This window comes from Archocentrus centrarchus, chromosome 4 (genome assembly GCF_007364275.1).
Source record: "Archocentrus centrarchus isolate MPI-CPG fArcCen1 chromosome 4, fArcCen1, whole genome shotgun sequence".
Taxonomy (NCBI): domain Eukaryota; kingdom Metazoa; phylum Chordata; class Actinopteri; order Cichliformes; family Cichlidae; genus Archocentrus; species Archocentrus centrarchus.
In genome coordinates, this window is record NC_044349.1 from 11,601,502 (window position 1) to 11,628,873 (window position 27,372).

General features: G+C 41.5%; 1 protein-coding gene across 2 annotated transcripts; it reads left to right on the forward strand.

The window, feature by feature from the left end:
- swt1 (SWT1 RNA endoribonuclease homolog) lies at nt 1-26,740 on the forward strand. 2 transcript variants are annotated; one of them, XM_030727881.1, is made up of 17 exons: nt 1-450; nt 8,315-8,388; nt 8,518-9,583; nt 9,668-9,797; nt 10,075-10,176; nt 10,598-10,789; nt 13,008-13,101; nt 13,529-13,770; nt 14,112-14,257; nt 14,552-14,690; nt 16,435-16,571; nt 16,823-16,974; nt 17,354-17,500; nt 20,220-20,286; nt 20,400-20,467; nt 26,091-26,164; nt 26,281-26,740. In XM_030727881.1, exons 1-17 carry the CDS (start codon nt 388-390, stop codon nt 26,433-26,435), a joined length of 3,048 nt encoding a protein of 1,015 aa, XP_030583741.1. In that variant the 5' UTR covers nt 1-387; the 3' UTR covers nt 26,436-26,740. The 2 variants fall into 2 exon arrangements, with proteins under 2 accessions (XP_030583741.1, XP_030583742.1); XM_030727882.1 differs by lacking the exon at nt 1-450 and adding an exon at nt 1,932-2,001.
- Nucleotides 26,741-27,372: the final 632 nt, after the last annotated feature.

The window sequence follows — 27,372 nt, forward strand, 5'->3', positions numbered from 1 at the left end:
CACTGGGTTTGTTTTGGAAAACAGTCGGCGTTAGGGTAACAACTCATTAGAATTGCGCATTTACTGATGTTAGTCTCACTTTATCGCAATTGAATAATAAAAGCGAACTCTTCAGACCGTGAAGAAGACGTGTAGCGTGTAGATTTTGTTGTTTCTTTTTCTTGACCTAAATTTAATGAGCTGCAATGATGACATTTAAAATTGTGTGTTACGAGTCTGACACGCGAATTAACTATAGTTTTTAGTTAAATGAGTTTAGTGTGTCTTACGGTACGAAGCACTCAGTTTCCTTTTACGTCAAGATGACGTGTTGTTGCAGGTCAAGCTAGAGTTTTTGAACGTTCACTGAAGACTATATTTACTCCTCGAAATTAACTTCTCAGGAAAATGTCTCAAAAAGCAAAAAAGAAAAAGAAGAAGTTGTCTTCTTCCTCAAGTGAAGACGAGAAGGTAAGGTCACAGTGTTTGTTTACTGTTGATTTTGCTGCTACGATGAATGTGTCGAATCTTTCAGGTGCTGTGGTGTTGTGTGTTGTGCCAAAAAGTGATCGTCTGCCAGAAAGTGATTTTTGATGTTTCTATGTGCTTTTATGTGTAATGTATTTGCTCATATTGGTGAATAGAGTGTAGTCAATAGGATTTATGAAGGGCTTAAATATAAAATGAAGAAATGATCTGTTATTCAAGTATGTTTATGACTTTGCATTATTGCACGTACATTATAATAAATCCAGTCCTCTTTGGTCACCTAAAATATCTATATAGAGTGTAATGTCATATTTGTTCTGATTTCTGCTGCCCTCTTGGCCACATATCTCTTTTAAAATCTGGCCAATCGCAGTTTTTACCCTGATAAATAAAGAATATATAAAAGTCGCTGCCAAAAACTGATTGCAGCTTCTACCTTGTGACAGAAATGTTGTTTCTTACTCAAAATGACTTGATATCATTCATGAGAGATATGTTTGACATATTTTTCACAGATTATAGGTCAGCAAGTCATTTACAACAGTTTCAATATGGGCAATCATTTTCTGGCAATCACTTTTTGGCAGACGATCACTTTTTGGCACAACACCTGTTAGTGATCATCTGCCATAAAGTGATTTCCGATGTTTCTATGTGATTTTATGTATAAAATCTTTGCTTATATTTGTGGATAGAGTGTAGTAAATAGGATTTATGAAGGGCTTAAATATAAAATGAAGAAATTACCTGTTTTTCAAGTATGTTTAAGACTCTGTATTATTGCACCTACATTATAATACATAAGCTTGGGAACGCCTTGGGGTCCCTGCAGATGAGCTGGTGGAGGTGGTTGGGGAGAGGGAAGCCTGGGCTTCTCTGTTTAGGCTTCTGCCCCCCGTGACCCAACCCCGGATAAGCGGAAGAGAGTGGATGGACAGATTATAATAAATCAGTCCTCTTTGGTCACTTAAAATATCTTTATAGAGTGTAATGTTATATTTGTTGTAATTTCTGCTGCCCTCTTGGCCAGATTTCTCTTTTAAGATCAATCACAATTTTTTACCCTAATAAATAAAGAATATATAAAAGTCACTGCCAAAAACGGATTGCAGCTTCTACCTTGTGACAGAAATGTTGCTTCTCATTCAAAATGACCTGATATCATTCACGAGAGATATGTTTGACATATTTTCCACAGATTGTAGATCAGGAAGTCATTTCCAACAGTTTAAATACAGTCAATCATTTTATGGCAAATACAGGTGTGGCACCCAGGACATATTGAATGTTGAGAAAGTACATCCCCCTATAATTTATCATTTTATTGAGGCTGAAGTTATGTTCACTTTTCTGTTTTAATGTTCATATGGGTTGTGACACCGAAAAAATAGTAATTATTCCATCTGTCAAATTGGGGTGCAGTACACATGCCACGCCACCAGATGGCAACCATAGCGCTAAGAGGTCAAGTGAGCTCAGTTGTATAGTTAGTAGATGAAGAGCGCTAACGCTGTACTGTGTTGTATTAAACAGGTGGGTGAAGTGCACAAAACACATAAGTTGGATCAGTATACTTCTATCTACTTGCAGGACTGTGTTTTTATGAGTGCAAGTTGTTTTGTACGTAGTTTGAATTGAATGGAACATGTTAAGTCATGCTTGCTAAAATGCTAACCGACGTCAGTTACTTACGCTGTTACTGCGTAGTAGTAAGCACACTTTCAACCCCCTTCTGGTATTATTTGTTAATGTTTAGACCTGTTTCCTTATATTTTAATGGTACTAAAGTTGATGACTGTAATAGACACAAGTTCAGTTGTATAGTTAGTAGATGAAGAGCGCTAACACTGTACTGTGCTGTGTTGTATTAAACAGAATAAAACAGCCTTGAGCACGCCATTCAGCGCCCCCTTGTGACGTGTGTAACACCGGAAATCAGTTTTTGGCAGACGATCACTTTTTGGCACACCAATTATTTACATTCGGTAGCACCCCCTACCCCCGCTGCCTCAATTTAAAAATGACAACCACAAAACCAGTGTGAGTCAACCGTGTTTAAGGGCAGCATTTCCTCTACATACTGTCCGACCAAGTTCTTCAGCTCTCCCCCACTTTGTACCAAAGTCCAGCTTGTGTTGTTTTCGTGCTGGGGGGCCTCCTGCATTAGCCGCAGCTCTCTGCTTCATACCACCTGATGGGACTTGGTCTGTAAGTTTGACTGTGCCGTGCCGTGACTTCAAATGTTTCTTCAGATTTGAAGTAGTGTTTTTGAAGCTAGATAGCACTTTGTTGCCAGCACTGAGTGTACAACCAACCTTGATATTGTCATCTTTAGCTGACACAAACTCTAAATAGTGCCTGTATTTCCAGCTAGAAAACGTGCATCTCTCTCCTCCCTCCATTGTTTATGTTTGTGTCGCTGTGTGCTATTATTGTCCTCATGCTGAAAACGGGACGCAATTGTTGCATCGGCCAGATGTCACTCCCCAAGACCCAAGAAGAAAGCAAAAATATATCTTTTTACTAATGAAAATGACAAAAAAAAATATTGACACACAGTGACTTCGATAAGTTATTTAATCTGATTACTGGACTGCAAAAAGTAATGCATTAGATTACTCGTTACCGGAAAAAAGTAGTCAGATTAGACTACTGGAGTAGACTACATCAAATGTCCTACATCTGCTGGTCATTTGATGTACAGCATTCCAACTGTTTTGTTACATGTTGGCTGGCAGATCTTGTAAAACCAGATTAAATAAATCTATGCTGATCTTGGTTTATCTGCGTGGTATATTAATAAAGATGGGCTAAGATAAGATAAACTTTAATGATCCCACGACGAGGGAATTTACATATTGCAGCAGCTCAAGTACAGAGAAGAAGGATAAAATAAAATGAAATAAAATAGTGAGCACCATATACAAAAAGTATTACATTAGATTCAACTCATTGTCATTGTGTGGACAAGGCACACAATGAAATGATCGTTCCAGATCACTCATCCACAGATGAGCATCTGCGGACATGCAGCTAGAGACCGGCGCAACCGTTAGGCAATGTGGATTGTGTCCTTGGTTCTTGCCCAAGGACACAATGCAGCGCAGGGACAGGGGCTCGAACCGGCAACCCTCTGACTGCAAGGCGAATGCCTACCCACTGCGCCACTGCCAGTATCAATACTCATATACATATACACACACACATCAAAACACTATATATAGTATTGTATATAGACAACGCGTGGTGTGTTTGTGGATGAACAGTTATAGTAAGTGCTTTGGTGGAGGTGGGGGTGCTTTATTAATTTTTATCCATCCATCCATTCTCTTCCGCTTATCCGGGGCTGGGTCACGGGGGCAGGAGCCTAAGCAGAGAAGCCCAGGCTTCCCTCTCCCCACCCACCTCCTCCAACTCATGCGGAGGGACCCCAAGGCATTCCCAGGCCAGCCGAAAGATATAATCTCCCCAGCGTGTCCTGGGTCTACCACAGGGCCTCCTCCCAGTGGGACATGCCCAGAACACCTCACCCAAGAGGCAGCCAGGAGGCATCCTAATCGTGAATCCGTGGTGGAGGGGTTTGTGTGTCCCAGTGATCCCAGGATCTATATTGCCTTGGGGGCTTGTCCCCCTGGTAGGGTCTCCCATGGCAAACTGGTCCCGGGTGAGGGTCCAGACAAAGAGCGGTTCAGAAGACCCCTATGTCTGCAACAACGAGGGAACAGTTTACCCTGCCCAGGATAGGGTCACCAGGGCCCCACCCTGGAGCCAGGCCTGGGAAGGGAGCTCGAGGGAGAGCGTCTGGTAGCCAGGCATTAGCCCGTGGTGCCCAGGGGGGCGGAGCCCGAAGAGGTTACACGGGCTCGCCCTCCTGTAGGCCCACCACCTGTGGGAGGCATCGTAGGGGTCGGGTGCAGTGTGTGTCGGGCAGTTGCCAAGGGCAGAGGCCCTGGTGGAGGCCTGGCGGACCGATCTCCGGCTATTGAGACTGGCTATTGGGACATGGAATGTCACCTCTCTTGTGGGGAAGGAGCCTGAGCTAGTGCGGAGGTTGAGAGATACCAGCTAGATATAGTTGGGTTCACCTCAACGCAATGTGGGGGAAGATGCTGGACAGACCTGGCGCACCTAAACGCATTGTGAGGGTGCGCTGGGAACACCTGGGAGAAGCCCCAGTCCGGGAGATCTTCAACTCCCACCTCCGGCAGAACTTTGACAGCATTCCGAAGGAGGCTGAGGACATTGAGTCCGAATGGACCATGCTCCGCACCTCCATTGTTGAGGCTGCTGCTCAGAGCTGTGGCTGCAAGGTGGTTAGTGCCTGTCGTGGTGGTAACCCCCGAACCAGATGGTGGTCACCGGAGGTAAAGGGAGCCATCAAGCCGAAGAAGGAGTCCTATCGGGCTTGGTTAGCCTGTGGGACTCCGGAGGCAGCTGACAGGTATCGGCAGGCCAAGCGGAATGCAGCTCGGGCAGTGGCCGAAGCAAAAATTCGGGTGTGGGAGGAGTTCGGTGAGGCTATGGAAAAAGACTTTCGGACGGCATCGAAGCGATTCTGGCAAACTGTTAGGCAACTCAGGAGGGGAAAGCAGTGCTCCACTGACACAGTTTATAGTGCAGGTGGGGTGCTGCTGACTTCAACTGAGGCTATAATCGGACGGTGGAAGGATACTTCGAGGACCTCCTGAATCCCACTGACACACCCTCTGTAGTGGAAGCAGAGTCTGGGGATGAGGGGGATGACTTCCCCATCACCGTGGGTGAGGTCACTGAGGCGGTTAAACAACTCCTTGGTGGCAGGGCCCCTGGGGTATATGAGATTCGCCCTGAGTTCCTGAAGGCTCTGGATGTTGTAGGGCTGTTTTGGTTGACATGCCTCTGCAACATTGCGTGGAGATCTGGGGCAGTGCCATTGGATTGGCAGACCGGGGTGGTGGTCCCCATCTTTATGAAGGGAGACCGGAGGGTGCTCCAACTTTCGGGGGATCACACTCCTCAGCCTCCCCGGTAAGGTCTATGCCAGGGTGCTGGAAAGGAGGGTCCGCCCATTAGTCAAACCTCGGATCCAGGAGGAACAATGCGGTTTTCATCCTGGTCATGGAACGCTGGACCAGCTCTTTATCCTCTCAAGGATATTTGAGTGTGTGTGGGAGTTTGTCCAACCAGTCTACATGTGCTTTGTGGACTTGGAGAAGGCATTTGACCGTGTCCCTCCGGGTATCCTGTGAGAGGTCCTGCGGGAGTTTGGGGTGTCTGGCCCGTTGTTGCGGACCATTCAGTCTCTGTACAACCGCAGTGAGAGCTTGGTCTGTATAGCCGGTAATAAGTTGGATTCGTTTCCTGTGGGTGTTGGACTCTGTCAGGGCTGCCCTTTGTCACCAATTCTGTTCATAATTTTTATGGACAGAATTTCTAGGCATAGCTAGGTGGCGGAAGGCTTCCTCCTCGGTGGCCTCAGAGTCTCATCTCTGCTTTTTGCAGATGATGCGGTCCTGTTGGCTTCATCAGGGGGTGGCCTCCAGCTCGTAGAGGAATGGTTTGCAGCCGAGTGTGAAGTGGCTGGCCTGAGAATCAGCACCTCTAAGTCTGAGCCCCTGATCCTCAGCCGAAAAAGGGTGGAGTGCCCTCTTCAGCTCAGGGACGAGTTCTTGCCCCAAGTACAGGAGTTCAAGTATCTTGGGGTCTTGTTCACGAGTGAGGGGAGAGGGGAGTCGGAGATCAACAGACGGATCTGGGTTGCTTCTGCAGTGATGAGGATGCTGCGCCGGTCTGTCGTGGCAAAGAGGGAGCTTAGTGTAAAAGCGAAGCTCTCAATTTACCGATCGATCTGCGTTCCTACCCTCACTTATGGTCATGAGCTTTGGGTAGTGACCGAAAGAATAAGATCACGAATACAAGCAGCAGAAATGAGTTTCCTTCGAAGGGTGGCTGGCCTCTCCCTTAGAGATAAGGTGAGGAGTACGGCCATCTGGGAGGTGCTCAGAGTAGAGCTGCTGCTCCTCCACATCGAAAGGAGCCAGTTGAGGTGGCTCGGGCATCTGATTAGGATGCCTCCTAATTTTTATCCACAAATAAAAAACCTGACACTGTTGGGGCTCAGGCGATTCTTTCTTTTTGGTATAACTTCCACAGCCTTAGAAAATTCTCTCACACAAGATTGGGTGCGCAGAAACTGAAGTTCTAATTTGGATACAGGATGCCGCCATAACAGTGGATCAGACTCAGATCACCCAAAACACTTCGTCTGTTTTCCACGTCTTTTTGAGCAACTTGAATCATATATGAGGCAGTCACGTGATTTCAGAAAACAGGACCTCGCTTGGCTATTGTCACATGATTTTCTCAAAAAACAACATGGGCCTCGACACAGGCTTCATTTGGACATGCCCGTATGTTGGCAGAGGCCTCGGGGCTTCGGTACAAGATGTAACATCACTACAGAATACATGTGTGTAAATGAACGGGAGACAGGTGTGACAGTAAGGCTTGCAGGGCCGGAGGTAGTTAAGGTAGATGAGTTTAAATACTAGGGGTCAACCACCCAAAGCAACAGACAGTGCACAAGAGCGGTGAAGAAGCGAGTGCAGGCAGGGTGGAGATGCGTGTCAAAAGGATAGCAGCAAGAGTGAAAAAGAAGGTAGTGAGACCTGCTATGATGTGTGGCTGGGAGACAGTGGCAGTCACAAAAAGACAGGAGCCTGAGCTGGAGGTGGCAGAGTTGAAGATGCAAAGATTTTCATTGGGAGTGACTTGAATGGGCAAGGTTAAAAATTAGTATTTCAGGGGGACAGCTCAGGTTGAGTGGTTTGAAGACAAAGTTGGTTTTGACATGTGCAGAGGAGGGATTGTGGATATACTAGACAAAGGACGTTAAAGATGTAACTGCCATTTGTGGATGTAGTGAAGGAGGGCATGCAGAGGGTTGGTGTGACAGAGGATGCTGGGGATTGGGTGAGATGATCCTTCTTAAACCTAAAGGAAGCAACCAAAAGAAGAAGAAGAGGAAAGCAGGCAATGCAACTTTGATTCGCTTCACATAAATGCTAATTATAAGTGGGTAATGAAATCAGTCATCTGACATTGTAGCCTTTATTTACTTTTCTCAAGCAGCCTTGTGATGATAAGATGTTCTACAACTCCTTTTATTTAGAGATTGACACATGAAACTGAATGTGCACTACGCATATATGCCTTGTGTGGGCATAACAGTAGTAATATATTGGCGTCTTTTGTGCCCACCACCCCCGGTGTTGCTCATGTATGTTCGTGCATGTACGCGTGTGTCACCCTCCAGAAGTGGTGGCTCTGCGGGTGCACGGTGGTGGATGTCCAGGCATGTATGGACAAGCCTTAACATGTCCTAATAGTTGATGCGGTGGATGGCTCCACTTGTGCGGTGGATGGCTGAACGTGTCCTAACATATGTCCTACTAATAGATCTAATTTAATGAAAATAAAAGGTCATAAAGTTTCAGTAAAAATAATTAAGAAGTTCGTCGTGTATAAAATAACAGAACACATATGTCACTTTTTGGTTAGTTTATTGCCTTCGTGCAACAAAAAAAAAAAAAATCCCTTCAGTCCTTCTTATATTAAGAGAGTAGCTACCACCATATGAGCTAAAACAGCATTTTTTTTTTTTTATTAAATAACAAATAAAAGTGAAGAAAAGCCTTCACATTTTCCCCAAATCATCTGGGACATTTTCTTTGTCCCAATTGTCCCAATATTTGTTTAATTTTTAAAAATAATTAACTTTTGTTTGAGCTGTAGTTTGCCTTAGTTGTTTCTTCATCAGGGGTTTACAAGCAGTTCACAAAATATTTTATGTTTTTTATGTTATCAGGTGTCCACAAGGCCAGATGTCACCAAAAGTGACAAAAGTGTCAAGGGGAAGCAAGGTTCAAAGAGTCAGAAAAGGTTTGATAGAGTATACATGTCCATTTTATTTAATTATATATAATTTTGTTACTGCATATTATTCACCATTTTAAAATATTTTCAAACATTTTATTACTCTTATGTTTCTTTTTCTTCTTCAATATACAGCTGTGCAAAGGAAAAGGAAAAATCTATTTCTTCTCCTCTTAAAGATGATTCCCAAAGCACCCGACAGATCAAAAAACCTGTCTACAGATTGGCAAAAACACAAGCAACAGGGCAGAAACCAATTAATAAGGACAGACAATATCTAGAAACAAAACCTGTTGTCGTGCCATTCCATGGGGGACATTGCTCCAGTAAAGCAATGAATTATGTTTCAGGGGAAGATAAAACTGTCACTCGAAGTGACATCGTGGAAAGAAGATCCTCAAAACTATTGAACATCAACAATGCAGGTACAGTCCCTTGGAGAACAGAAAAGACGTCTAAAGGTGGATTTGATGAAAAATCTTCCCAGAGGAGCCCGTCAAAATTAAAAATGCCTCTAGTGGGTCCCAGTTTAGTTTCTGCTAAAGGGAAAGAACTGAGACAGGCTGTGAAGAGGAGGGAGTGCATGGCTGAGGACCCACTAAAGACGGGAAATTACAGCAGCACTGTCAAGACTGATGAACCTACGTCCTACGTCTCTGCTGATTCTCTAGAACATAAGAGAAGGCAGCTGGTCAAAGAGATGTGCAAAAGGCATGCAAAAAAGTTAAAGGGCAACAGAAGTTTGTGTAAAGATGCAGACAGTTCCTCTGCCTCCATCACAAAGAAGTCTTCCACTTCAGTCAAGCACACTGCCTCAGAAAGCAGCTCAGAGGCGCCGATAAATGTCACATCAGTGTCACATGAAGTGGTTCGGACATCAGCAATTCCAAAGCGATTAAATTCTATCACGTTATTGGTGCCTTCTAATTTCAAGATACCAAAAAAGGTTCAATCAGAACCCTTAGAGAGCAAAGGTGAGATTAATGATGCTCTTCCTACAAACCCAAATTTCAGACATGGGGCTAAACCTCCGGTGTCTGGGGTTTTAATAAGTAACTCTAAAGAGGACACCATGCAACAAACCCAGAGATTTTTGAATGTTGCAACAAAATTCCCATTTGAAAGGCAAGATGCAAGGTCATCTTTGTCTGGCCAGATCCTGGAGACAAGTGATACCAACACCGAGCCGTGGTATGACCAGGTAATGAAAAATATCACTCATTTAAAGCTCTCAGCAAGAAAGAGATGGATGGAGTTGTTTTTAAAATGAGTTGTTGTTCTGCAGATGCAAGTGGTTGAAGAGCTTCATCTTGCCCGTTCTGAAAAGCGATTGGAGGTGAATGTCATGGAGAGCTATGGGGAGCTCACTGGCATGGACATAGATTCTCCAGAAGAGGGACCTGCAGATACATGCTGTAAGCTTCATTGTTTTCCCAAAGACATTCAAATTTTGGAGTCTCATCATGTGTTAAATATAAAATCACTACTAAATGTGGCCTGAAACAAGCACAGCGAGGACTAATTTGAGGGTATTATCTCAAACTTTTGAGTTAGGTATCTCAAATTTCAACTTAACTCAAACTGAGAAATAAATTGAAACTGAAAAAAAAAAACTTTTGTGATTTCATTTAATTTTCATAATTTAACAATCAGCAGAAAATTTCTGATGTCTGTGCGGTCTTTTCTTTACAGGCAGAAAGTCCCCACAGCAGAACCTAATCCTCGTTCTGGACACCAACATTCTCCTCAGCCACCTGATCTATGTGAAAAAGATCCAGACTCATGGCCTCGGAGGTGTTTAACACTATAAACAGCTGCTAAAATAGTTAATAATATTAACTGTGTTTTGTAGGGTGATTTATTACATTTCATGCTTTTAAGGCTTCTTGGTAAAGGTTGTAATTTGTCAGTCGTGAGCTGAATGCTAAAGTTATCTTTAAGTTGTTGCTTTAGTCTTTTATCTTCAAAATATAAATGTGAGTTTTTACTTCCTCTAAAGTAATATGTTAGGGCGGTGAGGGGAAGATTTAATTTTCATAGCTGACTTCATGACCACAATTCAGTTCTCAAGAAGCATTTTCACTGCAGGATCAATTCAAGTTAGAATAATTTTTTTAACTTAAAAATAGCTTAATGCCACTTCCATATATTTAGAATTTATTGTTATAGATAAACTAAACTACCTGCATGCTCTCTCTACTTCACACTCTGTTAGGTCTGGGCTTCCCCATAATCCTCATCCCCTGGGTGGTGCTTCAGGAAATGGATTCCCTAAAAAGGGGAAGAGGCCTTTCAGGTTCTGTGGCCCACCTGGCGACTCCAGCCATCTCCTACATTTATAACTCTTTGAAGAGTCGGGAACCTCGCCTCTGGGGCCAATCAATGCAGCAGGCGGCAGAGAGCAGCAGTGAGTGGCAACTTAAAGAATTTTGAAATGAATTCTGAATTCAACTGGAAGCCAGTGGAGTTGCTGTAAGACTGGGGTAATGAGGTTTGAAGCTTCTGGAGGGATTTGTGAGGGAGGCTAAATAGAAAAGAGTTAGAGTAATCAGTACGGGAGGTGAAAAGACTATGAGCAAGGATGGATGTGGTATGCGGGGAGAGGGAGGGGCAGAGGTGATTTATGTTTCATAGATGGAAATATCAGACGGGGTAATATTATTGATATGAGAGTGAAAGGATAGAGTTCTGACAAGGATGACATCCAGACTCTTAAACTGAGCGGAGGCGAAATCTGAGGAGCTGTCAGCTGTGAGGGAGAAACTGCTGACGCTGGATAGAGTGGATTTTGTTCTGACGAGGAGGAACTCAGTTTTGTCACTGTTTACACGGCAGCGTTTCCAGTGGAAACAGTGTCGTTTTGATGCATTTCCACCTCCCGTTTACACAGAGACATTTCAGAAACGATCTCCAATTACACAGAAACGGTGAAAACGATGTAGTTCCCATTGCAGGCTGCAAGTTGGCTGTGGTTTTTTTTTTTCTTATTTTCTTTTTTTTTCTAATTCTTCTGGATAAACAATGTGGTCTGTGAGCACAACCAGTCAAGGGGGTGTGGGTGATACCAATAGAAGATCATCTGTTGAGGAGGATGTTGTGGGAGATGGTGTCAAAGGCTGCACTCAGATCAAGGAGTATGAGAAGGGAGAGTAGGCCGGAATCAGCTGCCATGAGAAGGTCATTTGTGATTTTGAGAAGAGCCGTTAATGTGCTATGACGGGGGCCGAAACCAGACTGGAACTATTCGTACAGACTGTTTTGAATTAAAGGGATGTGAAGTTGAATACCAGCAGTTTCTTTAAGTATTTTGGGGGGAAAAACGTAGGTCAGAGACGGGGCGGAGATTATTGTAGTTGTTTAGATTAGAACTGGGCTTTTTTTTTTTTTAGAATTGGGGTGCCAGTTGCAGTTTTGAAGAGAGTGGCAACAATTCCAGCAGTAAGAGTGGAGTGAATGACAGATATGAAGGGGAAGGGAGAGGAGAAGCAGGATTTAACTAGAGCTGTGGGGAGAGGATCAAGTAGACAAGTGGAGGGCGTGGATTTCCAGATGAGGTCAGTGATTTCTGATGGAGTCGGTAGTTGAAAGCTAGAAAATGGCTGACAGAGGTGGGGGAGTTCCGATGGGGGGAGAGGAGGAGAAACAGGTGGATTTTGTTGATTTTTTTTTTTTTTCCTTCTTTTTTTTTTCACAGGGAGTCACAGGTTACAGTTAAGTAAAAATGAGAGGGAAACAAGTCAGAGGGTGTGGGGTGGATAATAATGTTTAGCAGTGAAAACAGGGTCTTAGTGTTGCCTTCACTGGAGGAGAGAAGGCCAGAGTAGTTGGCGGATTTGGTTTGGGTAACTGAGTCCTTATAATGTAATGTGCGAGATTTGTACATGCCTTTATGGACAGAGACCAGTTCTAGACATCTCACTCATGCTACTCTGACAACTGGGGTTATGCAAGTAACCTGACATTTTTTTTATGGAGATGCTCCAATTGACACCCTATAAAAGATCTGCCTGGTTGTCTGTTGGGTGAATTATTGAATTGATAAATAAATGTCACTCTTGAGTACAAAAGAGAGCACATAAAAATTGTGAAATTGCAGGCATAATGCTGATTGCACGCATTCTGTGCTTTACAGCAGAATGCTCTTCTTTTCAATTAGTAACTCTTTTAAAGCAAGTATTTTATTATTGCTTGACTCTTCGCTGGACAGACACTAGGTGGCACTAACGCTGAATTCTTTCTCAAGAAATCACAGTCTACATAATTTACAGTATATTGAATACATCTCAAGGACAGGTTGTATCCATGCATTCATTACTGTAGCCGATGTTAAATTTTCAACAGTAGACGTGGGACCGTTTAAACAAAATATGATGACGAAGATTACGAAGAGATATTTTTTGTTTATTTAGGAGCCTATAAGCCTTTGGTATCTCTATTCAAATAGATAGAAATCTCCATTTTGTGTTTTTCATTGCTGAGTCTCCCTCCCTCTCTTTAACAGGGGAAAAGACACACTGTGTACTCTGGTTTGATGTTTCTACTCTAAGTGTTAAACAAAATAACCATCATATCTTTGTCCCACTGTCTTTTGGTCCCTCTCTCTTTCTGTCTCCCCTTGTCTGCAGATGGTCTGAATGCTGAGAATAATGATGACCGAGTGCTGCAGTGCTGCCTGCAGTACCAGAGTCTGTACCCAGAGTGTGCTCTCATCTTATGCACGTAAGTTCTCCCTCCCCCTACAGTAAAGTGCTGCTGCTGCAGAGTGTGTCCTCTGCTGATAATGCACATGCATGTGACTGTGAGTGGGTTTAGCCAGATAGTTCCAGTTGGGATGAGTGAAAGAAAGAGAAAGCCAGACAGGTATTGGCAAAGAATAGATGTGCTGAGCAAGGGAAGCTGAGCTTAGTTTAGGAAGTTATTGGCTCACATTTTATGAGGCAGTTATATTATTCTGTTTCATCAATTTGACCTACTTCTATGCACTGTTTCCAGTTATAGTCATTGATTGCTTTGTTAAATTCAATTAGTTGGCAGTGTTTCAGTGTTGCACAGTAAACTGATGATTATTCTGGATGTCTGTAATATGAATTGTCTGTGTTATCAGTGCTGCCTCATTAAAAACATGCTTCCAATCTGTCCTCTTTAGTAATGATAAGAATTTGTGCAGTAAAGCCCTCCTGAGTGGGGTGAAGGCCCTCTCCAAGAATGATTTGGAGGCAGAGGTTGAGAGATCTAAACATGACCTTCACATCATAGAAGGTATTCAGGCTCCTGTGCCACCTCACAACAATCCTCAAGTCTTGTCACCAGTGCTGAGCGGGAGTTGCCCACCAATCCAGCCACATGGTCAAGAGAAAGCAGACATTTATATGGGAGTCATACAGAAAGGTGAGCCTAAGTGTTGCTAAGGCAACACTCCATCATCATGCAGTAGTTAATGGCACATACCATCTACTCATTAACCATGCCCCCCCCAGGCCCCTTATACTTTCCTGTTTTCCTTTCCTCACTTGACGTCAGTCTGTATTAACTGTACATTTATAGAATATAACTACACTGAGTTAGTAGTTCCAAAACTGCATTTCTAGTGAAACAGATTCTACAATTCCCATTTTTGTGAGTTCTGCTGTCATTTACTCGTGCCTGTGTGTGAAGGACAGCAGAGCCTCTGCTGTCTGTATCTATTATCTGAAATCACTTTAACATATAATGATGTTAACTGATCACAGACAGCAGGCAGCTCAGTGAAGGAGATGAGGAGACAAACTGGGACCTCAGCAGATGTATTTCTGCACTAGAAGAATGTCTGCAGGAGGTGCTGTCTGATGTGTTACAGGTGGAGATGAAGGCCGCTTATGATGACCTCTGGTTAGAGGTAAAATAAATAAGGGGAATCTAATATCACTGACACACAAAAAAACAGGTTTATTAGTTATTTATTAGATTGTGTAAATATGCTAATATAGTTACCTTACATACAGTAGGTAGATATGCACCATAAATCCATGTATAGTGCACAAAGGTTATATGGCCTACTGAAACACTGATGTTGACAGTGATGGGTGAATGTTCATCCTGTGTATTAAACTGTATCGTAAATAATGTCATAAATAATATTTCTGTCAAAATTATTGCCCATGGTTTCATTATATTTTCTTTCTGTTAACAGATAGTTTATCTGAAGCCACCGTGGACCCTTCGAGATGTCTTGCAGTGTTTAAAAAAGCACTGGATTGCTGTTTTTGGACACTTTGTCCCACGGAGGAAGCAGCAAATCGTTTCAGAACTCATAAACTTTTTCAACTCAGGTATGCATGGATAGTGTGTCCAAACATTTGACTGGAACTGTAGGTGGAAGAGATTGGAGTACTCTTATTTCTTGCAGTGGTTTTGAATATTATGTCTATTACTAAGGTTATTTTGGAGTCTTGTATGTTAATTTAATTATATTTTACCCTGGTTAAAGTTTTAAGTACAGCACATCACATCTTACATTATTTTATTTAGCACAACTTCTGTTGCTTCGATTTCGCAGGCTTGATAATATCAGAGATGAAAAGATTTGATGCCAGTTTCCCAGGAGCTGATTTCAACATTCCTCTGAAAGTATACAATAGAATTTAGCAGTCAAATCAAGTCTCTTTATTTGTATAATGGCAAATACGTTATAATTATTGTTGCTCTGTAGCCATTTCAGTGTTAGCTGAAGCTTTGTGATAGTCAGAACAAAATGTTACACTGTTAGCTGATGAAATGTCCAATTTCTAATACCTGCATTATTTGTTTAGAAAACAGAGCTTTCCTTTACTCCTTGGCAGAGAGTGGTGGTGAAATATGAGTGAGTCATCCCTGAAATGTAAGCCTTACTCCACAGGGGTGTGATGTTGTCCATTCTGCACTGCGCTAGAACCCTAAAGAACTGCATGCAGAATCAGGTCATCTGCTGAAGTGGGAGACTCAAATGTGGGTCAGAAAGATGCTGAGTCGCCCACTGCAGCACTTCTGGGTCTCAATGCTGGATCCACTTCATTTATTCTTACAGTGCTCTGTGTGTGTGTGTGTATGTGTGTGTGTGTGGGTGGGTGTGTGTACACGTGTCTCTGTTTCTCATGCTCCTATGTCAACCTTTGTGGGTCTGGCCAATAATTTTTAATCCAAACAAGAATGTTAATAGCTTAAACAGTGTGGTTTTGCCCTTGTTGTGTGTATCCTTGGTTCACATGCCGAATTTCTTGGTACCACGCAGCCTGGCTCTGTGCCAGGAAGCTGAGAGACGGGTGAGGAGGAGGAGGAGGAGGAGGAGGAAGGGAAGGCGGCATGAACTGTTTGTGAGGCTAAGAACAAATCTGGGAGTGGAAAAGTACTGCATGTGATTTTCTAGTATCCCCTAAGCAGGCTGTGGGTGTTTTATCATTTGTAGCTATATTTGTGAGGACAAACTCTGTATAGGTATCTGTAAAGTAGCAAAATGTTCATTGTTAGAGCTACAGCTTGAAGTGGGAGGGTAAGAGTAAGGTTCCCTGATAGACATGTGGCTGGTAAATGCATATATGAAAACATACAGTGTCCTTTCAGATTTAAAGAAGAATGTCTGTTTATTGTGGAAAATGTTAATGTGCTTTAAGCCTTCTTATACAGTACCGGTCAAAAGTTTGGACACACTCACCCGGACTGTATGTGTGGCTGTATGTTTTCTTGGATGGTGCACATATTATGCACACACAAGCGGTCAGTCTGAGCTTGTCTTCTATTTTCAAATTCATACCTGCTCTTTTTGCTATTTCTGTGTCTGCTTGTGGATTCAGTGTCCAGTTTATGAGGCTTGTCTGTTTATAACAGTAATGCAGCAGCACTACAACAGATCTCATCTTCATATTAGTGACTTAAAAACAATTCAGCCTTATTTTGGAGGCTGCAATATTAAATACCTCATTTAATAAAATTAGCACATTTTTGTTAGTTTAATGAGTGACAAAATGCTACAAAATGTAGCTTTGTGTGCAGTCAGCTGATCGGTATACTGCATGCGTGTATGTGTGTGTGTTTTCTCAGGTGAAATAGACCCTCGAGCTGTCTCAGTGCCCATTCAAGAAGCTAAAGAGCTTTTGAAAGCTTTTCAGAGAAGCTCAAAGCATGTTCCACGTGCCATCTCTGTACTGGACAACATTTTCAACAAGCTACAACCTCAGGTCAGCTCAAGCATATGAAGACTATCAAGCATTTAATTCAGTGGATTTATGTGTATGTTGTGATAGTTTGCAAGCACATAAATACCTAATGATATGTTTATTACATCTGTTTCTGTCATGTATTTCTATATTAGATCTATATTTGGTTTTAAAAAAATCTGATAATGAACTAATTATTACCCAGAGAGAAGTGTGTATTTTCTTATTAGACATGGCAATTTTTTAAATGTATTTTTCATATTATAAAACAGCCAAATCTTTCTATGGACCGCGAATCTTCTGCCTGTGATGTTGTCATGAATGATGATGATAACGAAGACAAACAACCCACGTCTGCCCAGGTCTCTCACCAGGAAGTGTGGGCCGTGTTTGAGAGCATCTGGTCTAATGTGTATCAAGGAAGGTGGGTGTTTTTGCTATTGGAGTGTTGGGATTCCACTTGTAATTATACTGCATATACCAAATTAGGATGTTTACTAGCAGATATGCTTGGATTTATTTAAACAGTGTCAGCATGAATTCAAAAGTTGTTGTGTTCTGCTGCAAGAGGGTACAGTCAAGCAGAAATTAAAAGTCAGAAAGTCTTTTGTAATGATGATAGCCAACCACACACACACACACACAAAAAAAAAACAAAAAAAAACTTGTAGTTATTGCTAGTGGAGGGAGAAATTGGTGCCAGGACAAAAACAACACTTTAGAGTTTATTTTGATGTGTATTTTGGTTTTTTTTTTCCATTTCGCTGACCCCCTGAAATCTTCTGTGTTCTGTTATGTTTTAGTTTGGAAGTGTTCAAAGCTCTGGGCTTTGACCCGCACACCATGCAGTGTGTTCAGCCAGAGGGAGGCCCTCCACTACCACAGGACGCCTTGGCCTGTTTGCACAAACTGTCCTCCATGGTCTCGCAGCTGCTTCAAGCTTTCAGCAGGTATGCCATGTCAATTAAATCATAACACTGGACATTTCACTTATCTGCATTTCAGCCACGTTGTCCTCTGTGTCACATTTATTTGATATTCGGTCTGTTTTATTGGATTATTTTCACTTAGGTTTGCAAGCACCACCTCCTGCCACTTCTTTTGATTGTAGCTGTGCTCCTTATAGGGAAATGCATGCATGACATTCACCATTTCACAGATACCGTGGGCACATCTGGATCTGTCACCTTCAGTAACCTCTGCAGCAGTTTGATCTTGCTTAACCTCCCTAATGCTTTCCTTGTATTTTCACAGGTGTGTCTTACCTTTGCCTCAACAAGTAGCCTTTCGAAGAAGCCCTTTAAACTGCCATCCCTCTCCTTCCTGTGCGCATGTGTATTATGCTCTTATTTCTCTCAGGCCCCATTTGGCACCATAGTGTTGGCCAGGCTGTAATCTCCTTGACCTTGTAGCTTTGTCTTATCACCTTTCCCATGACGTGACAGTCTGTGCTTGAATGTAACAGGAAGCTTCGAGTAGCAGCTTTGAGAAAAATGTCTAGAGTGTTTCTGCCTCTTGTACACTTTTCCACTGCTTGCGGCTGCATTGTCAGCACGTGGCATGTTAACATGTAAAAAGTATATACTGATAACACTGGGACAAGTAGCTGAGTTGATCTTTGGTTGATGCAGACATTTATATAATGCAAATCAATACAGTTCTTTTCAGTGATGTGGCTGGTGTCACTATGACATTTGGGTCTCTTTGAGGGGAGGTACCAATAAACCCCTGCCATTCAAAGGGCAAAGTGTCTCCTAATGTCCCTCTATTTCATCCTGGTGTCAGATACTCTCCAAGTCTACAAAACCAGTGTAGAAAGCCTTTTCCTATGATAGTGATACCATTCTGAACTTTTCTTTTTGGTTGCGTGATGGTACGCATTTAACCAAGACCATTCATTACTGCTTACATATGCTGTCCCAGCTTCTTTCTGTTGTGGTTTTTAATTATATGAAATGTCTTACATTTCAAATAGAAATGTTTGCAAGGTTTTTGTACAGTAATGTTTATGGTTATTATCTCTGTTATTGTGGGGAGAGGGAAACATAATTTTGTGGCACACAAAGAAAGCCACTCAAATAACTGAAGTTAATGTGTTGAAAATGTGTCCTCAGTGAATTTTATTGACAATCTATCTGAGCTCATCTGTTTTTATTGTTTTTGAATTGCACTTGTGACTAATATGGTGAGACTTCATTATCAAATGTTACATCATATCTAACATCATCTGGTGAAGCTAAAATATTTTTTCTCTACAAAAACCTTCCACCACATTTTGCCACAGTGGCATCCTCTGAAAAAATCTGGTAATCCTGTGTGTGAGGCTTGTAAGTGCCACTTTAAACAGATAAGCAAAGTAAACACATTTAGAGCATTGTGAATTTATCAGATGGCATGCTTTCTCATAGCAGGAAATAAAGCCACAGGCAACCTGATGTTAAAAACTGAAAACTAAAATGTGAACTTCTGTCTGATTGAGCAGTATTGCTGTGAATAGATTACAGCATCGGTGTGATGCACATTGAGCCAGTCCATAATAATTTAACTTCAGTTCTTAAAGGTGATGTTTACTAGCTTTTACTTGGCTCACCGTGTATACTTTGTGTGTAAATCTGCACCAATCTGTACACATGTATGTGTGTGTATTGGGCTTCTGGAGCACGGTTTCCTAGGAGACAGCCAGGCTCATTTTCATGTGTTTGAGCAGAGCTATGAGTCATTCCACACACGCTATCTCTCTCTGTCTTCCTCTCTCTCATTTTTCTCATTCTGTGGACAACAGATATGGATAATTTAGGACACTGGCATTTCCAACCATTTTCTACCATTTCCTATCCCTCATTACCCAGTGCTTTACTGTCATTCCTTGCTATCATTTTGTTTGTTTCTCTGCACTATCTCTGCGTATGTCAGGGCATCTCTCTATAATGCAGTTAATGACAGTCTCGGTTTGCGTGTTCGTATTTTATTCAGATCGGTGGTTACGGATGGATGCACAGATAAAGCATCAAGGAACTGTATGCTCATTTTGTTTGTTCACATTAAAGTTGTGCCAAAGGATTTTAAATCTTTGCAAGCCTTTATTCAGATATTGCATTGTAGAAGTTATTTATGGTGTAGAGGTCCAGGGGCTCACTCCCCAAGTGGTAAGAATGCCACATTGTCTGCTGACATTGTGAAGTAGGTGTGTGTGCTTCGTCCACAACCATGTTTATGTGGATGGTAATGTCAAAAAAAGCACGTGTGAGTGCCCAGAACAAAGATTTCCCATCATGTTATTGAAGTATAATAAGATAATCATTGGAATTCGCCTGTCAGTGGTCGTCGTGTTGTGGCAGAGCAGTGCAGAGGATTTGAGGCATTTTAGTTAAATTTACATTACTGTGCTTATGTGGTTTCCTCTGGGTGATGTGGTTTTCTTTCACAGACTATGTGAATGCATGTAAGCTTAACTGGTGACTCTAAACTGGCTGTATGTATAGGCGTGAGAGTGTTGTTGCCTCTGTTTCTGTGCTAGCCCTGTGATGGACTGCTTACCTGTCCAGGGTATGCTTTGCCTGTCACCATGTTTTAACGGGGATAGGCTCCAGGCCCTCCAGCCCTAAGCTGGCTAAGCAAAATTTTCCTGTAACAGAGATCAGTTCTAACATTGGTGTTTCTGTTTTTCAGTGTCTTATCATCAGCCTCTGGCTTAGAGGAAGCCCAGACACTGCTTAGCATCATCCACTCCAATAAGGTCAGTGCCATGTGACAGTTATTGGTACCAGATTAGATTCAGCAGACTTTGTCATGTTAAGCTCATCTTAATGTGTTCATTTTTTTTAGCTCATTTCATGTTTTCTCTTTCAGATTGTAACTGAGAATTCCAGATTAACAGCCAAAGACCTTCTTGATTGTTTTTCACAACCAGACTACAGGTACAGTAGTATTGTGCACCTACATGACAATGATAACTGTATCATTATTGTTGTTAGAAAGAATAAATGTAAATGGCTGCTTTTACACTAGGTAAAGGGTAGGTATTTCCTGATTTGCTTGTACGTGTACCCGCTGATGCATGAAATTACCAGCAACTTCCTACCAGGTATTGTATTCAAACAGGTTCTCAGAATTGTTGCGCTCTTGGTTGCAGCATGTCCAGGCAAGTAGCCGTTACAGAGGACTTAGAATGACTGCGCCAGGCCAACATTTCCAAACAACTCATTAACATATTTCCTTGAAAAGAAGCTATAGATTTTTACGATCTGTTAGGCATACCTCAGCAACCACCAAGCGCTGAGCCTAAACAAGAGATAAATGTTTAGAGACCAACCAGCTTTATTTGAACTTCGGAGATTTAGCAGAGCTTGCACATGAACTCCCATATGCACTCGTAAAGTAAAGGACATATTGACTTAACAGCCTTAGCTAGAGTCACAAGTGAATTGGGTTTTGTGTCACCTCATTAAACTGTCATTGTATTCTGGCTTAAACAGCTTATTTTAACCTGAGCTCTATCTCATTATTAAGGAGCCAGAGGAAGTGCTGCCTAAAGGGCTAAATTCAGGACTATACACAAGGCAACCTCTGCCCTCTCTTTATAGTGTGTAATGTAACACACAGGAACACATTTACTCTTTCTCTGACATTAACTTGTCTATCTTAAGTACCTGTCATAAACTGTCATAAAAGGAACATATAATGGGACATAAATATCCTCCATAATCACAGATTTTTGGCTTTTTTTGTCTGCTTGTAATGGACAGCAAAGCTGCGATGGACAGCTTTTACTAAAGCTACAATCAGGCTTTACTGGGTACAGCCATAACACTGATAATGACAGCATAATGCATGTATTGTTTTATTTATTGAATTGCTAATAAATTATTAAAGTTGTTAATATTTGTAGTGCCTAAACAGTTAGGTGATTATTGGTTAGTCAGTGGACAATAAGTAACAGTTATTAAAAAAAATTAGTTACTGATTACACAGATTATCCATTCAAAAACTACTTTCTTCTTTGTATTCTCTAACAATAATACAGGTGTATTATCGAATGTTAATATGAACTTTCTGAATCCTAATATAAAACACTATTTTATCACTCTAGGACAGTTTTATTCGACTTCTGCTTGTGTTTTGAAAACTTTAAACTGTAATGTTATAAGCAGACTTTAATCTTACATTGACATAAAGAGAAACAAACAGTCGGTCTGTTGTGATGTGGCTCAGGAGCTAAACTGTAGCCCAGCAGCTGCCATAGTAACAAGCCACATTTTTATGCATTCAACGGATTACTTCCTGTCAATTATTTGTCCTCTCCTAACGGTGCTCTCTGACTCTCAGGAGGTTTTTCTAATCATGACATCACTCCCGCTTAGAAAATATTGACTCGCTATTAGCGGAATTGATTTTGTTTGTCCTTCACTCCATTAATCATTTATGGATCACTTCAAATAGATGGCTGCGAATTAATTTTGTACTTGACAGCAGTTATTGTATCATCAGAGCCAAAAGCTTGATCTGAAATTTTGTATATTTCAGTGACTTTCTTGGCTGGAATGTGAAGCCATGGTGAAACTCATTTAGCATTAAAGATCGTATATACTGTGTCACTTCCCAGAAGAGCTGTGCAGTCACTCGCCAGTCACGTCATTCCAGCTTTTGTTACCACAGATCACCGCTGACAGGCACTTTGTTGTGATTGTAAATTTTTCATTTGTTACATTCACTGTGAACCAGTGTAGGACTTCACTTAGTGAACGCATTATCAGGGGTGTTAAATATTTGATTTCTTTGCTGAGTACAGCGGTATGATGTCACGAGTTATATAAAGCCTTTGGGAGGCCTGTTCCAGGAGCGTGGGTCTGATCACTGAAAGGCAGCGTTGAGCACATGGAGGTATCAGCTGATAAGATTTTACCATGTCAGGTTAAAAACATATTCTGTGTTGCTTATCATTCTTGATAACGGGCCTTTTATAATATTGTAAAAACACACACATTTAAAAACAATCAGTGTACAGTCTCTTATTCTACACTGACATAGAAACAGCAGGAATTCAGGTGTTGCTTTTTAGCTGGGATTGTAAAGTAGCAATGTTATTCAAATTGCTGTTCTGTGTTTGAAAAAAAGATATGGTGTAAATCAAAAACAAAGCTTTACAACACAGTTTTTGTAGGTATTCAAATGTGCGCTTGTGCCTCTGAAAGCCATTTAGATTGTGAAGCTTTTTAAAGAGAGTGGGAGTGAAAGGAGCAACAAAATAAAAAGCAAATTTGACTCTCATGTTTTTGTGATGTCCTGTGGCTCAGCTCAGTTTGCCTTCTGCCAACATACACTCAGGTCCAAGAAATATTTAAAGACTTGCAGCCCTGTTTTGGCCAAGTTGATTTTCCTGCAGTTGTTTGAAAACATCTGGTTTTGTTTTTTTGGAGGCATTTGTGCGAGCCTGATGATTAAACTGCACCTGGGTTTTTTTTTACTTGTAGACATACCATTAGGTTGATGACCGATGGCTTTTAGTGCAGCGTAGCATGGCTGTTTGTTACCACAGCTGATAAGTGAATGACTCAGTTATCCCGACAGCATTCATCATCTCTCGCACTGTGTGTATGTGAATGCTTGTTCACATATTAGCCATGTCCGTGTTTAACTTTCATATCGTTTCTTGCATAATTGACTGACTCAGGCACTCAACAGATTGAGCAGTCATCCCTTTTGGCGTTGTCTCATGTTATAAAATTTACACGTTAGTTTTATGTAACTCGGTCACACAGAGTAACCACAGGGAAGCGCCGCTCTGTTATTTCATAAACCTACAGGGAACAGCACATCGTTCAATGGAAGGAAGCCTCGGGCGTTCCATTAGTTAATTTTGTGTTCATTATATTCAAGCGTTGCACTGAAGAGAAACTGCTTTGTGTATGATAAGGCAGATCAGTCTCCTTCAGTAGTGGAAGTATTTATTTCACCCTTTGCTGCATAATTTTATTTAAATATAAATCTAAATATAAATCGTGCATTAGGTTAATTGGAGCACACCATGCCTTTGCTTGCTCTTTAAGTACATCAGACACTTCAAAAACCAAACCCTCTTCATTAACTATAATTTTTTACCAAGCCTTTCTGCATTTCTGATTTTCCCTTTAGAAAAGAAGCATAGAAAGAAAGAAACAGAAAGAAATACTTATTTGTGCTTTTTGGGAGCTTATACATTCAGTTTGGGTGAAAAAGGGAAACATGAAGAGAAATTTGCACATAGCCAATTAATGATTGTTTACACAGTGTATCTCATCTCTTTATCTTCACCTACTATTATTGCTGCTGTTCTTCTTTTTCCTCTCATACATCAGCATTTGGTAGAGATGGGATACAACTGGAGGCTTTCTGTTCCAGCTAATCACATGATAGGCTAGTTGAGAACAGTAATCAGTTAAGTCAACTCACCATGCAGTACATTATCATGTGGTCCTATTTTTAGTTCAGTGCAAATCATTAGTGTCTCCTGGGGATATGCATTAATTACCTGTCAACCACATATAGGCCTTTATGTAACACGCAGAAGCAGCACGGCAGCTCGTCCTTGTGTGTGTGCAGTCCCACTGACTGTGCGTGACTGGATCAGAAATTGTTCATGTGAAACATTTGGATGCTTTTTGATGTGATCAGTGTGTCGCACTAGTGTGTGAGGAAAGGAAGCCTTTCACACACAGACTTTCCTCTCCGTGGCGCACGCTCAAATGCAAAACCAGACCAGTTGTGACAGATGAACACATCCTGGGAGTAGCCTAAACCCATTTCCACAGGTTTGAAAAACACACAGCTGCACCCTGGGATGAGGGACGGGAAGTGGATGGATGGCAATCAGCACATTTTTCTCCTTTTCTTCTTCCTGCAGTTACGCAATCTTCCAATGGAAACAAAAGAGAACACAAACAAGCAACAGGCTCCCCCAGTGTCTCTGCTGCTAGGAAGCTATTGCCAAGACTCTGGCAGCCAGTTTGTGTGTCTGTGCATGCTCATGGTGAAGACTGGTTATGTGTTTTTCCTTGTGCATTTCTAAATGCCTGCATGTATTTTAGTAGTGTTAGCAGAAAAAAAAATGTAGTTCAGCTGGAGGGAAATGTGCATAAATGGCTGCCATTGAAATCCAGGGCTTCTGGAAGCTGCCGTGTATACAGAAGCTCTATTGTCTGTTGTGGACATTGAGTGCTGAGCATGATCAGCACATCAAGTTCAGTTATCAAACTATCAGTGTAGAAACGTCTGGATTCATCCAGACAGTGCCATGTTAGGTTTCATTTTTAGGCTTAAAATGTTTTGTCGCTCGGGCTCATATGGATTCTTTAGGCATAAAAAAGGACTGAGCTCAGAACTGAAACAACCAGCAGGCGTTGGCCTTTAATAAACTCCACAAAGGTCAACAATGTTGCTGTATCATCAAACAGGAATGTAGAATATGAGACCACATCCACGGTCTCATCCACGTGTGGCCTACAGTGACCTGCAAAAGCTTGGACACTGGGTTTGACTAGATTTCCAAAAGGCATCAATTAAAGATAACATGTTTCTGATTACTTTAAGAAAGATGACTTTTTACTTTAGTACTCAGTAACATCCTTGTCACAGCTTTTAAAAACTTTTAAAGACAGTGCCCCAAACAAACAGGAGATTTGTTTGGGGCACTGTCCTGGCTGCACTGCTCTTTTTAGGTCTGTCCACAGATTTTCAGTTTGTACTGCAAAAAACACATCTTTAATCTTATGCTTCTTGAGATAAAAACCATTGCGGATTATCAGGTATCATAGGATCATTATTCTGTTGCTGAAACCATCCTTGTGTGTAATTCTGTATATTATTTAGTCTGTTGCTGATGAAACTGCTTCATATCATGCAAAAGATTTTTAATCTCAAGTCATATTTTTCTGGTTATATAAAAGAACAAAAGGCAAGTCAGTACAATGTAAAATAGAGTAAGCAATATGTATACATGCTTATATGTATAAATGGTGAGTGCAATAGACAGTAATAGTGGCGTTAAATATGATAGTGGGTATTACTGGACAAGTATAATTATCTGGTACACAATAATGACCCGACACCGAGAAGAAGAGTTGTACAGTGTGACTGTAGTTGGTACAAATGATCTCCTGTGCTGTTCCTTACTACAGCGGAGCTGAATGAGTCTGTTGCTATGTGCTCCACTGTCTGATTATGTGTGGGGTGTGAAGTGTTGTCCAAAATAGTCATAAGTTTATTAAGTCAGAACCTCACCTTTGACACCTTAGTGTTAAAATGTTCTGCACACCCTTCAGTTTCACAACTAATGCGTCACTGAACAGTTATCCTGTAACCCGATGTTCAATCATCAATCTGTTCTTCAATTCCAGCAAGCCTGTGAGTCTCCGTATACTTTCTGTAAAAGTCAAACAGCAGGAGCTTTTGTGACTCAGAATTATAAAGTAAACAAGTACATTTGAGTGGATCTAATTAAACCATATAGTCAAAGGTATGAAAGAGACATTTACTGCCACTCTCTGTGTTTTCTTGTGTTCCCAGGCAAAAACTCAGAGTGGGAGGGAGCCAATTAATGGAGCTTCAACAGGCCTTGAAACACTGTATTCAAGCTGCAGGTCAATAAGTTTAATTATTAAAGAAGCCAACGAGGTTCTACTTTATGCAAGGACAAAGGGTGTGGCCAGACACAGTCGTGCACAGCGATCATGCATCTATTCTCTACTTCCTGTAGACACTGGCCCACCCACCCCCACCCCAATCCCAATCGCAATCCGTGGATGGGTTCGAGGGAGTTGGGGTGAAGAAGGAGGGGGTATAACGGAGACCAAGCGTTACACGTCCCACTCTCTAGCCACCATCTTGGTTTTCTTTCACTTTGGATTTTGATTTTCAATTACTGTCAGTCTGTTCTGTCCAAATGTTCCAGTGAGAAACTGCAACACAATGAATTTTCTTTTTATAAAAGTGAATGCTGATAGTTCAGTGCATATTTTGGAAGCATTTTATAGAGCTTATTTCAGAGCCTATTTTGACAACTAAACCTGAAGTATTCAGCTTTGGGGATTCTTGATTAAAGTGAAGAATTAAAAATGTAACACCATAGGTTTTATTAATACAAAAAGTTTGTTTAAAGTAAGAAATTAAATGTTGTGAATGCTTCTTGGTTTTGAATCATTAAAAGACTTTTTTCATATCTGCACAATTTACTTCCATTGATGTTTTAGATGAATTGTTTCCAAACTAATCTGTCCTGTTATAGTGAATAGTTGCAAGAAATGCAGTTATACAGGGTGAAGTATTTCCCGTCACTCTGAGGCAACACTCACCTATGCAGAGCACTGCATGTGCTGTGACTGAGCGTGACTGTGTGTGTGTGTGTGTGTGTGTGTGTGTGTGTGTGTGTGTGTGTGTGTGTGTGTGTGTGTGTGTGTGTGTGTGTGTGTGTAGGATGACTAAGGGGATTATATGCATGTGATGCCAGCAGACAGGCTTAGAATACACCTGCTGATAGTGTGACACACAGGGAGGCTGAAGCATCAGACGTCATGCAGGAAGAAGGTAAAAGGACAGGTAATGAGGGCCACTGAGAATCTGAACTTCCTGTCTTGGCGTGGTTCAACTGTTAGTAGCTGCAGTGTCTCCCCAGAGACCTCACCTTGACCTACAGTGACGTTTCCTCTCTAATAACCAAAGTTCCCAAATAATACCCTTCAACTTTTTTCCTGTGTACATTGTAATTGTATTGAGTAAACAGATACATTTTGATGCTCTGCCCTTCAGGAGTCGTATGAATCTAAATTATTAAAGAAGCCAAACGAGCTCT

Bases quoted from the DNA above. Each gene is read 5' to 3' on its own strand.
- swt1 (XM_030727881.1), top strand. From the start codon at position 388: ATGTCTCAAAAAGCAAAAAAGAAAAAGAAGAAGTTGTCTTCTTCCTCA. The intron at 13,102-13,528 runs GTAAGTTCTCCC...TGTCCTCTTTAG, and splicing joins TGTGCTCTCATCTTATGCAC to TAATGATAAGAATTTGTGCA. The intron at 17,501-20,219 runs GTATGCCATGTC...TCTGTTTTTCAG, and splicing joins CTGCTTCAAGCTTTCAGCAG to TGTCTTATCATCAGCCTCTG.